Source organism: Amaranthus tricolor, chromosome 10 (assembly GCF_026212465.1).
Source record: "Amaranthus tricolor cultivar Red isolate AtriRed21 chromosome 10, ASM2621246v1, whole genome shotgun sequence".
Taxonomy (NCBI): domain Eukaryota; kingdom Viridiplantae; phylum Streptophyta; class Magnoliopsida; order Caryophyllales; family Amaranthaceae; genus Amaranthus; species Amaranthus tricolor.
This window is the reverse complement of record NC_080056.1, coordinates 10,670,347-10,685,054: the sequence shown is the minus strand read 5'-3', so window position 1 is coordinate 10,685,054 and position 14,708 is coordinate 10,670,347. Positions and strand designations below refer to the sequence as shown.

At 32.6% G+C, this 14,708-nt stretch overlaps 2 protein-coding genes across 2 annotated transcripts; one reads left to right on the top strand and one right to left on the bottom strand.

Moving 5' to 3' along the window:
• Positions 1–270: 270 nt before the first annotated feature.
• LOC130825445 (uncharacterized) lies at positions 271–3,741 on the bottom strand. The gene is made up of 5 exons (XM_057690683.1): positions 2,524–3,741; positions 2,180–2,301; positions 1,359–2,050; positions 1,157–1,272; positions 271–903 (listed from the first exon to the last, which is right to left on the bottom strand). Exons 1-5 carry the CDS (start codon positions 3,702–3,704, stop codon positions 582–584), a joined length of 2,433 nt encoding a protein of 810 aa, XP_057546666.1. The 5' UTR covers positions 3,705–3,741; the 3' UTR covers positions 271–581.
• Positions 3,742–7,239: 3,498 nt separating this feature from the next.
• LOC130824824 (uncharacterized) lies at positions 7,240–7,722 on the top strand. Its single transcript, XM_057689843.1, has one exon. It carries the CDS (start codon positions 7,240–7,242, stop codon positions 7,720–7,722), a length of 483 nt encoding a protein of 160 aa, XP_057545826.1.
• The last annotated feature ends 6,986 nt before the right edge of the window (positions 7,723–14,708 follow it).

Here is a 14,708-nt window from a genome sequence, read left to right as displayed (position 1 = left end):
TTATTTGTACTTATTAAGGTAATATTTTAATCCTTAATATTTCTAATTGTGAAAAATGAAAAATTATAAAAAATTGATAACAGTAATCTTTATGTTGAGACGAATTAAATAAGATTTCACTTAACTATATTTTAACTTTATCAATAATAAGACACAATTTAAAAGTGATTAATAAATAGTAACCAAAAAGTAAATAAAACAAGTAGCAAGTCATTCCTAATATTTAATATCAATAACCAAACAGACCGTTAAGAGTAATAAAACTAACAATGGAATCAGAAGTTCTCATATTTACTCTTTTTCATTGTATAGCATTATACCAAGCATCCCTCGGAACAAAAACAAGGAGCATGTTCGAAAAACCATACAATGTTAAAAATCTTGATCTGACATCTTTATGTCAATTCTTTCGGGAGCCTATTTGCTCAAGCTAGAACCTAACATCTAGTCAAAATAAAACTCGATCAGTTACAAAATCAAGAGATCTCATTCTATAACTTATACCGTAGATTACACGTAAAAGATAAAACTACCAGTAAAAATGCAAAATCGCCCTACTTACAACATGTAGGCAACATGAACTATGCAGCTAGTCCTGAATCAAAACTCAATAGACTAGCCAAGGAGGTTGCTTGTTTGCTGCTAAGAGATGAAAGAAATTTGCTTACAATATCATCAGATGGAGATGATGCAGAATGCCAATCTTTGGATGAATGAATTACATCATAAACCTTCTGAAAAATCTCATGACCTTTCGGACAAAGCCCAGTCACTCCATAAAGGATGGCCATTGGTACAGCTGAATCACACTTCGATGTGGTAGCCTGACATAAAAGACCTAACAAATGGTGTCTTATACCCTCAACTCCAGCGTCATTATAGCCACGTGCTTCAACTCCCAGTCTGAAACAATAATGTGTCAACGAGGTCAGAAGCGAAGGAAAAGTATCATCTTCCTTTGAACAGCTAAGTGTTACAAATTCCAGTAAGGCGGGCATAATAATTTCAACATATTTTTACAGTGTTCCAATTACATCTATAAAAATTATTTCGGGGGGAGTGGGGTTGACCAATGAGAGGTCCTGCACATATTGATATATATCCTGAAAAGGTGAATGTGAAATCAGCCAGAAATTATAGCCAAAGAAAACCTCACCTCCCGATATAACCGAGAAGCACCACAAGGGCAGTAGAAAAGACTTCATTCTGACAACTTAATTCCAACATGTGAAATAGCTTTTGTACAATGTTCTCGCATACCCAGTCCCAGCACTGCAAATTTAAAAATTAATTAGACACTAGCCTGATAGGTTTGGAAAAAGAACAAGGAATTACTAATGGCTGACAGAGAACAATACCATAATTGATGCAATGAGTTCCAAAGAAGACAGGACATCACTTAGAAGGCAAGAAACAGCTTTGCTGTTCAATGAATGAGCCGTTGCACCTGGAATTTGAGGGACAAGATGTCTTCGTAGCTCGTCCAACAGCTCTGAAGAAACAGCATCAAGAGTAACAGAGCCTTCTTTGAATGGGCATCTGACACAAGTTGTGAAATGATGCCAAGTAATATCCCCTGCTTGGAGATCTTTAATGGGACCCTTGGACAAAGAAGCCTCCATGAACGCCACCACAGATTTAACAACTTTCATAACCGAAGAATAATTGCTGTTGGTAAAATAATCTTCACCACATAAGCAAGCAAAATTATGAAGAATTGACAACGCCAAAGAATAATCAGCTCTGCCCATGTGCAGCAACTTGAGTGAAAATTCACATAAAGAGCCAAGATGACCAACTGCTTTATAGATAGAAGCCAATATGCTGCTCCCAGTAACAACCAGATCAGTTGGAGCTATCTTAGGCCACAAAACAGTATTCTCCCCTTGATGTACAATCCCAATACTTGAGCCACAATCAACAAGCAGTTCGCCGCTCACGTCAACATCGGATAAAACTTTTCTGTTCAGTACAAATTCTTCACCCAATGCAAGTACATCATGAAGGTTACAGATTTTTCTAAGCATTTCTCTGGTATCAGAGTTTAACACTGCATTATATATGTTCATCAAATAGTGAGCAACAAAAGCAAAGTGAAGGTGCAGAAAAGAAAACTGGTACATCATGATAACAATATAAAAGGAGACTGTATTTCGAGGATGATGACACAGTATCATACCTGCGTGCATCTGTGCAGACAAAGTAACCATTTGCTCTTGGACTTGGAAGGTCACAGACTTGTTCGATGATATAGCGGAAAAATTAAGTAGCAGAAGAGAAAATAAAACACAGGCTTTTTCCCTGAAAATGCAAAAAAAATAATAAAGTAAAAAAAAGTTAGCTAAGGACACCGTTAGGAACAAGATGAAATAGAAAAAAATGGAGAAAACAATTTCTTGAATCACGCTTTTTGCATAAACCTTCTTTTTCAAATATGAAGGCAGCAGCACGGTAACTAAATCAAAGGCTTTTAAGTATTAAGAGGTTTCATTTTATTTGTTCATCCTCAACAAAAAAAATTACCTGGGAGTCAGTTCGTTCTCCAATAGTAAGACCCCTAGTATATCTTGAACTGCCCAATTTGTTTGAAAAAACAGGCAGCATTGATCTACGCAGGTTCTAGTAGCACAAAATATCCTTGTTACACTGCCAATATCCTCCATATCAGAAAACAAAACAAAGTACAGTTGGTTTTTATTTTGTACTGAAAAACCACGTTGATACACAGCTTCAATATTTTCAGATACAGTCTGCGCTTGAACCTTTTGACTAAACTCCAGAATACCAAACTCGGGAAGGATTGGAGACAGAGGCCTTTCCATCACCATTCGGAATTGTTCTTCAGCAACTTCATCATCCAAATCAAGTAGTTTCATGTAATCCCCATTCATCACTTCCAGAACGCTACTCACAGCATCTTGATTGTGTGTGCTTTGGCCTCTTCCAACATGTAATTGCTGGGAGCTTCCCCTTTTGTCACTTAGACCAGGTGCCACTTGCATCTGCACCTTAGATTCACCAGCTTGCTGAAGGACTACCTCTGGTTCAAGTAATTGCTTATTTTGAATGTAAGGCATTCTAGGATTGGCACCGGTATTAGATTTACTGACAGGCTGTGAAAAACGTTCCTTCTCTATCTGCTCATTCATAATAGGTCTGATTAAACTATCGTGTAAAGAAAAAAGCTTTTTTTCTGCTTCCTGATAGATTCTTCTACCTTCCAAATGCAGATATTTGATAGACTCAAAATCATCAGAAATCTTCCTTCTCTTTTTAGCACGGCCAGTAGAAGTTTCCAGAGGGCTTAGTATATTCTGTTCACCAACAACGCCTATTTTCTTGCCACTCATTTGTTTGTAGGACTCGTCATTAGAGTATTTGAGCACTTGTGCTTGTTGGCTGTTTTGTTCGTCTGTGTTCTCAATGGAGAACCCTGCTGACCAACCAAGAGAGCCAGCAAATCTTTCCTGCGATCCTACCAAATGTTCATCTAAAAAAGATGACGTATTGGAGTAAGCGGCAGAGCTTGGTAAGATATCTCCACGAGAACCCCCTTGCAGAGAATCCAATTCATTCTCCATACCAGAAGTCGATTCTATATGAGGCGCTGCGCACACAAATCGCATGTTTGGTTTAAGAAGACATGAAACATCCCTGGATGACAAGCAAGGCATTCTGAGCGCATCGGCATCACATAAATTCATTTGATAATGAGCATTAGAAGCCCCCAAGCCAATGTTGTAAATTATGGAATTGCATCCACCTCAGCCAATATTTTATACCATTTTTTTTCTTCTCTCATTTTTTAATAGAGTGATTACTTATACTATTATAAGTAATCATTTTAAAGTTGTTAGTGATAATTTTAAAGGAATCACTTATATTTTTAAATTGATCACTTATACCCTTAAAATGATAACTTATAACTTAAAAGTGATGACTTATAATATCAAATAAAATTAAATTCTATCACTAATGTTCTTAAAGTGATAATTTATATCCTTAAAGTGATCACTTATCATCTTATGACTTACTGTAATACCCTAAATTTAGCTTGAAAAACGATTGATAGACTACTCATATCAACAAGGTGCATCTTCTTTTCTAGGGAGCCTATTTGCTAAGAACTCCACAGTTAAGCGTGCTTGGTGGAGATCAATCTTAGGATGGGTGACCTCCTGGGAAGTTCTTCCGGGTGCGCACGAGTGAGGCCAAAGTGCGCTGAAAAGACTTGTGTTGGTTTCTGGGGCTAGTCTACAGTCTCCATGAGTAGTCACCAGCGGTCCAAAAGGCCGGGATGTTACACTTACATTGTTAAATTAATTACCTACGACTTATAAGTACTCATTTTTAGGTTGTATGCGATGACCTTAAAATGATTACGTATAGCCTTAAAGTGATGACTTAACATTTTAAAGTGAGAACTTGCATTGTTAAATTGATTGTCTTCTACTCATAAGTACTCATTTTAAGATTATATGTAATGATCTTAAAGTGATTACTTATAGTCCTAAAGTAATGATTTATCATTTTAAAATAATGACTTACATTGTTAAATTAATTACCTACTGCTTATAAGTTCTCAATTTAAAGTTGCATGTGATCGATCACCTTAAAGTGACTACTTATAACTTTAAAGTGATGAGTTACCACTCCAAAGTGATGACTTGCACTGTTAAATTAATTATCTACTACTTATAGTATTCATTTTAGGGTTCTATGTGATGACCTTTATGATTACTTATAACCTTAAAGTGATGACTTATCACCTTACAATGATGACTTACATTGTTAAATTAATTACCTACAGTTAATAAGTACTGGTTTTACAGTTGTATGTGATGACTTTAAAATAATTAATTATAGCTAAAGTGATGACTTACCTTAAAAAGGCTAAATTAAACACCCAAATCACAATAAAAACCATTTATGTCAAACAAAAAAGCTAGTAGATTGTACACTTAATTTTAATAAGAAATTAAGGACAAAAATGCAAGATTCCATTTAATCTATAATAGAGAATAATTTGCAAAGAAACACCTTATAAAACCATTTTTTGTAAAAAAAAAACACATTTTAAAATTTGTTTTGTAAAAAAACACCTTTTAAGAGACTTTTTATTAAAAAAAAAAAACCTTTAATTAGTTTCCGGTGAATTTTGTCAACTTTCAGGCGTTGACTATGCCATTTGTCAACTTTCAAGCGTTGACTTTTGAGCTCAAATGGCATAGTCAACGCCTGAAAGTTGACAAAAGTCACCGAAAACTGATTTAAGGTGTTTTTTTTAATAAAAATTCTCTTTAAAGATTTCTATTTTTCGGGGCATAGATAATTTTTTTCCATTCCCTTGTCCCCAATCATCTACTCAAAAAATTTGGTAAAGCTGTAGTTCTTTTCACTGCTCATCAAGCATCTACTTCTCTTCTTTAGTTCTTTTTTCCTCTTCCCTTGTCCCCAATTCATCTTCTCTGCTTAGTTTTTAAGGTAAATTTGGGTTTTTAAAAAATTGATAAATTAGGGCTTTTTATTTTTTTTATCTATTTAGGTAAATTAGGATTTAATTCTCTTCTTAGGTATTTTAGGCCTTTAAAAAATTAGAGTTTTTTATTTGTTTAGCTAATTAGGAATTTTGATTAATGATTGTATTTACAGTTTAAAATTTATTCAATGATTATATTATATGTCATTTTTACATATGAAAACTCGGTCTGAACAATTATCTTAATTAATCGTTGTCGAATGCAATTTATTTATCATTTTTAATTGTATTTTTTTAATTATCGACATCACTTATTTGTATTTCTGGTTCCGCCCCTTAGTTGATGGGTTTCAAGGCGGTGAAGAGGATATCATAATAATCTCAACTGTTCGAAACAATAGAAATGGATCGGTAGGGTTCCTGTCTAATCGTCAGAGAACTAATGTAGCTTTTTTGTTTGTATTTTTGATATGTGTTTGAAGAATATTTGTTTCATTTCTGTTTTCATTTCTTTTGAATTATCATGTTCTATTATAGAATAATTTGCAAAGAAACACCTTACAAAATCAATTTTGTAAAAAAAACACCTTTTAAAATTTTTTTGTAAAAAACACCTTTTAAGAGACTTTTTATTAAAAAAACACCTTAAATCAGTTTTCAGTGACTTTTGTCAACTTTCAGACATTGACTATGCCATTTGTCAACTTTCAGGCATTGACTTTTGAGCTCAAATGGCATAGTCAACGCCTGAAAGTTGACAAAAGTCACTGAAAACTGATTTAAGGTGTTTTTTTTTTAATAAAAATTCTCTTAAAAGGTGTTTTTTTTACAAAAAAAAAATTTTAAAAGTGTTTTTTACAAAAAACTGGTTTTATAAGGTGTTTCTTTGCAAATTTTTCTTATAGAATAATTTTTCCTGAAATTTAAGTGACGTCAATTGACATCGTTGACACCCCATTGAATTCGCCCCTGCATTAACCGACCGAATATGATAGTACAAAAGCCAAAATAAACTTGTTTCTTAAAGATAACTTATTGAAATTGGGATATGCCATTGCAATAAGTAGTTTTTTTGGATCCATGAAGGCTTGATAAAATGCATGAGTATGTTGTACAAAAATTTGGAGGTCACTCTTTCCACTAAACTGTTGTTTTTTGATTGAAATTAATTTCAAGTTATAAATTATTTTCATTTTTAAGATTATTCTCTTCTTTAAATATTTTAAAACACATCTTTTTTTATAAATTATTTTCCTTAATGATTCTCAACATTTTAAATTTCAGGTTAGTAAATTTTAGATAATAAAAATAAGGGAAATTTGCAAAGAAACACCTTTTAAAACCCCTTTTTTGTAAAGAAACACATTTTATAAATTTTTTTGTAAAAAAACACCTTTTAAGAGACTTTTTTTTAAAATAGACACCTTAATTCAATTTCCGGTGGCTTTTGTGTAATTTCCGGCGTTGACTATGCCTGTTGACCTCCAAATACGTGCGCGTGATTGCAAATTGTTCTTAATCCACGCTCCTTTCATTTCAACCTCAATAAATACTCCATTTACACCCTCAACTCCCATTTCAAATCACTTCACCTCTTCTCTTTCTCTCTCTCTGTGCTTTTGAAGTTCAATTTCTAGGGTTTTCATCTGAAATTGCGTAGGTATGTGCGTTGTTGTAGAAGTTTTCTCCATTTTTTATGAAAAGTTGATGCTTTGATGTTCTGTTTACAATGGTGCTCTGTTGTTTTTGTTTGGTTTAATATGTCTTCTTCTAGTGGTTCTTCTCGTGCCATTGAAAACTCACAACCTACTAGATGCTACTGTGGGATGAAAATTGCGATGATGAGGTCTTGGACCCCCAAAAATCTTGGGCGTAGGTTCATGGCTTGTAAATTATATGACATTGAAAGTGGAAGAAGGGGTTGCTCGTTCTTCAGGTGGATTGATGCCGATCAAGTGGAGTGGCAAAGGGTAACTATTATTGTGTTGGTGGAGGCCAATAAGGAACTGAGGAATGAAGTGAATGTGCTGAGGAGTCGGTTGAGTAGGTCGGAGTATGAGAAATCATGTCTTGTTGCTGAGTTCGAATTAGAGGAGGCGAAGGCTGCTGCAAAGGTTACTGGTGACGGATTTGACGGTTGGCATGTTGGGAGGTTGAAGCTGGCCAAAAACTTCAGCAAATCTCAATATTTGGCTCTTTTGGTTGTTTTATTTTTAGGAACTCTATTTAAGATTATGGAGTAGTTTGGTTGTTTGGTTGGTTGTTTTTGTGTTTGCCTCAATTTCAAAATGTACAGTTGAATTATTGAACCAAACTTATTGGTCGTTTTTGTGTTTGCCTCCATATCATAATGTACACCTTAATTATTGAACCAAATTTCTTAGTTGTTTTTGTTTTTGCCTCCATTTTATAATGTGCAGCTGAAGTATTGAACCAAATTTCATAATGCATATTATCCATAACATGAAACTACAAAAGGTTCATTAGCTACATCCTGAAGTCATACATAAGGTTCATTTGCTACATCAGAGATACTAAAGTCATTGACTAACTAATAAACACTAATAATTTTTCACAAACTAACATCAAAGCTATTAAATTCATGTGTGATATGTTTGAGATGCGTCTACTGGTTGTGAAGAGTTGGTGTTGACCTCTTCTTGACATTGGCTCGTTTCTCCCCTTTTCTTCTGTATTGCTTGTTTTGGAACACCATCACCCATTGGCCTTCCTCTTTTTGCTGGAGGTTTAGGGGGTGCAGGTGGGTTCTTGCACTTGCTCTTATTGTGGCCTAGACCTCCACAGTTACTGCATGCATTGGGCTTCCTCTTTCTCAGCACTGGAGGTTCTGGTTCAACTTCCCCTTCACCCTTCTCTTTGATTCTTTTTTTTTTGTGATGGTCTGCCAGGGAGCTTTCTAATACCAGGGGGGTTAGGTTTGGGATGGTCTGTAGAATCCCATTGCTTCATTCCAGGCATGGGTTGGAAAATAGGTGCATACGCTAAGGCATACATCTCCTTACTGTATGCCTTGTGCACATACATTTCAGGATTGCCCCTGAATGCCATGATGCATTTGAATGCATGACAACAAGGGATTCCTGTCAAATCCCACCTGAAACAACCACATGAATGCTTTTTCAAGTCAACCACCCATCTATCTCCATCATGATCCACCTCAAACAAGTCAATGTCAGAAATTGTCTCAAAGCAGTTCTTGGCCATATCTTGGGCACTTTTGAGCACCTTCAAAGCAGCTGGCATGATTGACCCTTGATAATTCCTACATCCCTCCCTTTTGTTAAAAGCCCTTGCCATGACATATCTTCTTATCCACTCCATCATGCTCAATATTGGTTTGTTTCTGCACTCCCTCAAAACCGAATTGAATGACTCACAACAATTGTTCAACAGCATGGCTGACTTGCTCTTGGGGTTGAAGGCATGCCTACTCCACCTTTGAACAGGGATGTTGTCCAAATACTTGAAAACATCAACGGACAACATCTTAATGGCTTGCATGTGGTCATTGAATTTGTCCTGCATTATTTAAGTGGGATTAATACATTGTTATTGATTATTGTATACCAAAAAAGAATAGAGTTTATAACCTTGTATAAACCCCTTCAAGTGGTAACCATCCACTCCAATTATGTGCATACAACCTTGTATAAACCCCTCCTTACAAGGCTGCAAACAGATGTACATTCTTTGGAATGTAGCTGGGGGCCTTTCTATATCACTCACAACAACAAAAGTAGATGAACCTACTAGGTATTTCCTAACTGCAGCGGCATAGTCCCAAACCCTTTGGTATTGCTTTAATGCACTACCATGAATCATGTGAAGAGCAATGACCTTGGCATAATAGGTGTAACAGACTCAAAATTCTTAATATTAATCTTTCGATTAATTATTCTGAATTTTCAAATCAAATCTCTAATCCTTTGATTATCCATTTCAAACCATCTTTAATTCCTAAATCTTTTCCGATTTTGTAATTTCTTTCAAATATTAAACTTTAAAATAGTATTTTGTTTAAAATCTTTTTATAAGCACTAAAATATTATTTTATTATTTTATAGTACGAAAAGTAAGTTTTTATTATTATATTCACGATTTTGTAAAACGTTACTTTTTAACTTTCTTCCTTAAATTAACATTACTACTTATTATTTAACCTTATAATTTTGATATAATTATTTTATACATAAAAATGAGTCGTATTTTTATTAACATTAAGTACAGTTTAAGCAAAATTTTAAATAAACTACATATTTTCATGATCAAATTTACCCATTATTTTAAAGTATATTCACTTGTACATATTAGAACAAAATTTTAATGAACCAAAATCCTTTCTATGGTAACCCATGATGATGTTCATCACTTACACAAGCTATCACCATTTCCTTACACAAGCCTTCTTCTACACTCCAACTCTTACACATTCACTTACACACTCTAAATCACTTACACAAGTTAATCTTCTTCTATACTCCTGTAACACCCTCAGAATAGGTCGAACTTTTGAAAACACCTTTAATGAAAAACATGAGCCAAAACCTACTCATGGGAGTGTTACCGCCACATCTATTTCTAATAAAATAAATGTAAGGCTTAACAACTAAGAAATAACTTAATAATTTTAAATCCAACAAAGGATCTTACAACATAGGAAAAGACTGAAACGTAATTTGTGTCCATATAAAATTTAAACAACCTAAGGTAAAAATTAAAACTGAAATACGACTCTAGTAAAAGCTATATTTCTAAGTGATCCTCACTCCGCGATTCCCATGCAATCAATAACCTGTAACATAAGAATGCAAGAAAAACAAGGGAAAAACTCCCAAAATCAGAAAAATTGAGTAATTCCAACTCCATCCCGTAAGACGATTAAGTTTGAAACTGATTTAAGAAAATACAATATAATCAAATTGAAAATAATTTTAGAAAATAACATATAGCTGAGTTTAATAGAAAACAGTTTGAGAAAATAATGTATATATTATCACATAAACCAATTTATTAATTTGATAATTAATAATGACAAACACATAATCAATTTTAAATTTGAGGGAACAAGAACGCCAGTAGGCCGAGGCTTTACCCCTATACCTACTTCAACAAGAGGTCGTCACCCCAAATAATTCAAGGCCAGCAGAGTAGTCTCAGGGAACCCTAGTGTGCACACCCCTTCTACTTGGATCACAACAAATAGAAGGAAGACCAAACATCATATCAAGTATCAGAAATAATAATACTTGTCGGCAGCTATACTAACCAAACAGGGCAACCTGTTCATCACCCTTATACTTGGATCACAACAAATATAAGAGCTTCATTTCCCTCGTGTTACACTTTACGTGATTTAATATATTTTAATAATTAGTTGCGAGCACACAAACTTAAAATCAAACATGCATTATACATTATATTTTATGATCATAAATTTTTCCCAATAAATATATATCTCAGGAATATCCAACTGAAATCTCATTTTCCAAATCACCATTCTAACATCAATTGGTGGCAATAGGAATTAATATCATAAATATTTCTCTTCCAATTTAAATCGTATCCAATTTCGTTATCAAAATAATAATATAAATTTTATCGAAATAAAAATTATAAATTCAAGTTTGACAAAAAAAAATAATAGTAAATATAATTTGAGAATATATTAAGCATAACATCATATAAAATAATGTCATATCAAATCATGCATCAATTTAAACACATTAATTATCACTTAGCACATAATACTAACGGGATAGTCCTAATTAGATGGACATTGAGAATTACCTTGTCACACGATTCTAGACAACGTACGCTCCTAATAATTTCTGTCTACGAATCCGCTGTCTACACGAGAAAATAATATATCTCAATTTAATACCCCGATCAACCCATCGAAATAAATAAATTAAAAGACTCTTTTTCATTTTGTATACTTTATTTAGAAAGAATAATTTTAAATATGTAATTTAAGATTTTAAGAGTAGTATAGAAGAGCAGGGATTTAAAATAGTTAACTCATTTTATTATAAGATTTAGAAATTTATAAGGGTTAAGGATAATAATAATAATAATAATAATAATAATAATAATAATAATCATAATTATTATATATAAAAAAAAAAGAAGGTGAGTTCCAGTAACTCACGAAACAGAAAAAGAAAGGGAAGGAGGAGAGAGAAGGAGGAAGGGAGAAAGAAGAAGGAGAAGGTGCCGGCCGGCAGTAGCTTCGGTGGCCGCCGTCTCACGCCGGTGGTATCCCGGTGACTGCCGTATCGCCGGAAAACTAAGGTCATGAATATTTTTTTTCTTTTTTTTTTTCAAATGCAAAATGTGTAATTTGAATTGAAATTGGTAGAACAATATTATAAAGAGATGAAATTTCATACCTTAAATATCAAAATCTTGCGTTTACTTGACTGAATTTTAAGCAAATGGAAGATGGAGGAAATAATTTGTAAGAGAAGAAGGAAGTGTGAGTAATAATGTGAATGAAATTAAGGATAATTGATTTGATTTATAAGAGGTAAGTGAGGTTAGTTATGAGGCTTAGTGGGAAGAGTGGGAAGAAGAGTGGGAAGTTATTGTTAATGGTGTGGGAAGTTATTGTTAATGGTGTGGAAGGTTATTGTTAATGGTATGGGAGGTTATTGTTAATGGTGGGTTATGTTTTTATTGTTTTTTATTTTTTTTTTAATTTTTTTTTTCTGAAATTTATTCATTATTATTATTATTCTTTTTTTTTTAAAGAAAGGATATTACAACTCCTAACACTCTTTTTCATACAATCTAATGAACTACAAAGTTGCCCAAACTCATTATAAATACCCCCTTAGCCATGAGATCACTTACACCACCATCATCAAATCTTTCTAACATTCTTTCTTATATTTTCACTTCATTAAAATCTTACTACATTAATACCTTTATTAATTGAAGAAATTAAAGAACATGGAGCTTAGAACACTCTTTACTTAGCTTAAATCATCATCATTATTTTGGGAGTTGGGATTAATTATCTTTGGAGCATTATTATCTATCTTGGAGGATCTTATTTCTTATTATTTTTCTAATTAGTACTTAGTACTAATCCTTGGTGTTAGTATGGTATAACTTCTTACCCTACTCTTTTTGTGGAATTTTACATTATATTTACTTTATAATATGCAAAGTATGAAATATGTTGATATATTTTAGTGGAAGTTAGTTTAATGAAATTATGATCAAGATTATATTATGTGTATGCTAAAAGTATATTTAGTATGTTAATCTAATAGTCTTTGAACAAGTTTAGGAAGTTGAGTGCAAAATTATATTCTAGTGATATTAAGCATGATTCATGTTATAAACTAGTACTAGTATATTTATGAGTTATGTGTTACATTAGAAATGTTATTATATTTAAGAATGTATTTTATGTTAGAATTTTGTATTAATATGTTTATGTTAGCCTTCAAACTAGTTTGTAAGGTAGTAAGTTATTTTATGAACGTATTTTACTAATTATGATTATATTAAGAATATTGTTATTATACTTTATTATGAGATTTAAGTTTATCCTTAAAGTTATAGTAAATTTCTAAGTTATTGTGTAAAGTTTTTATTTTTTTATTTGTTTTTTTTAGTGATTATGTTAATTATTTAAATCTTGAATTTACTATAATAAATTAAATGAAGTTGTTTTATTAGTGAAAAAAAAGGCCCCGAAATACTCATAGGCCATTCGACCATTATCATATTAAAAGAAAAAGAGTTTGATTTATTCTTTTTTATATTATTATAATCTATTTTGTGATAATATTAAAATAAAATCTTAAAAGTTATTTTTGAAAAAGCTTTATAAGTTATTAAATATTGAAGTGATTTTCTTGAATATATGAGATTTCATAATTAAAAAAAAATAATAATAACTTTTGTGACATTTAATTATTTAGTACAAAATAATATTTTATCTGCTAACTATTTGACCAAAATTTATATAAAAAGATGTAAAAGTATTTTTAGTAAACTTGTTCTTAAACTATGTGTGAAATATTGATTTTTTGTGAAATTATAAGTTTTATTTGTTTTATAACTAGAATGTTGATTTTCGCGAATCTAATAAGTTTACTTGTTTTTCCAAACTTGAAATAATTATTTTTTTTGGTAAACTTGTTGAATTTTGAAAACTTATCCAAAGGTTGCAGTTTAACTTGAATTTTAATTAGAATGTTTGATTTTGTGAGGAGAATAAAGTTTTATTTATTTTAAAGTTGGAAATTTTGATTTTGGGAACTTATTTCAAGAGAAATAGATTTTAGTAGCTACTTGTGGAAAATACTAATTTGGAGACTATTAATTAAATATTAAGCTATTAGTGTGAATTTAGTGAACTATTAAAATAAAGTTATAAATAAAATTTAATGTGTAAAAATTAAGTAATGAACATATAAAGACGTAAAGGTGAATTAAACGTTATGATTAAGAATTATATTAAATAAATGAAGTTACCACTTAGGTTGGTCAAATTCAAATTCAAAGTCAACTTGGAGTAATAAAAATGTGATGTACTTGTGTGAAATGTATTGATTGAATGACCCTGATAGTAAGGTAATGTCGAACTATGGACCGGCATGTAAAATCCCGGCGTCCGTGTTAGCCGGCACGTAAAATGCGGTGTAAGACAGGGGGTTCTCTACCTATCCTGTAGAGCTCGAGCATAAATATTGTATTGGAGGGCTGGGAAACACGGACACGTCACCTAACTGGCGTGTCCCGTGTCGGACACGTGTCAGACACGGACACGCGACGGACACGCGAAAATCCGTGTCCGACACGCCAAATGAAGTGTCCAATATTTTAATATTTTTTCGGACACGTGGACACGGCAAGGACACGCGACGTACACGGCAAGGACACGTGTGTTGTTTTTATTTAAAAAAATAAATTTGAAAACAAAATTAGTACACAGTACACAGACACAGTAAGCGAACAGCCGAACAATCGAATTCCTTTTTTTGCATTTCCCTCTCAATTCCCTCTCTTGCTCTCAGCCTCTCACTCCTCCTCTAACCCTAAAAACTCGAACTCACCTCTTCCTCCACCTCCATCACGCCACCGCCACCGCTGCAACTACTTGAATGTTATGTGAGTTTTATATTTTTAAAGTGTTTATTTACAAATATCAAATGAAAGATTGTAAAATTATCTTTAATTTGATATATTTATT

Excerpts from the sequence above, each read along its gene's own strand:
- LOC130825445 (XM_057690683.1), bottom strand. The coding sequence starts at position 3,704 with ATGAATTTATGTGATGCCGATGCGCTCAGAATGCCTTGCTTGTCATCC. Across the intron at positions 2,302-2,523 it reads GAGAACGAACTGACTCCCAG|GGAAAAAGCCTGTGTTTTAT; the intron begins GTAATTTTTTTT and ends TTGCATTTTCAG. Across the intron at positions 904-1,156 it reads CTTCTCGGTTATATCGGGAG|ACTGGGAGTTGAAGCACGTG; the intron begins GTGAGGTTTTCT and ends TTATTGTTTCAG.
- LOC130824824 (XM_057689843.1), top strand. The coding sequence starts at position 7,240 with ATGTCTTCTTCTAGTGGTTCTTCTCGTGCCATTGAAAACTCACAACCT.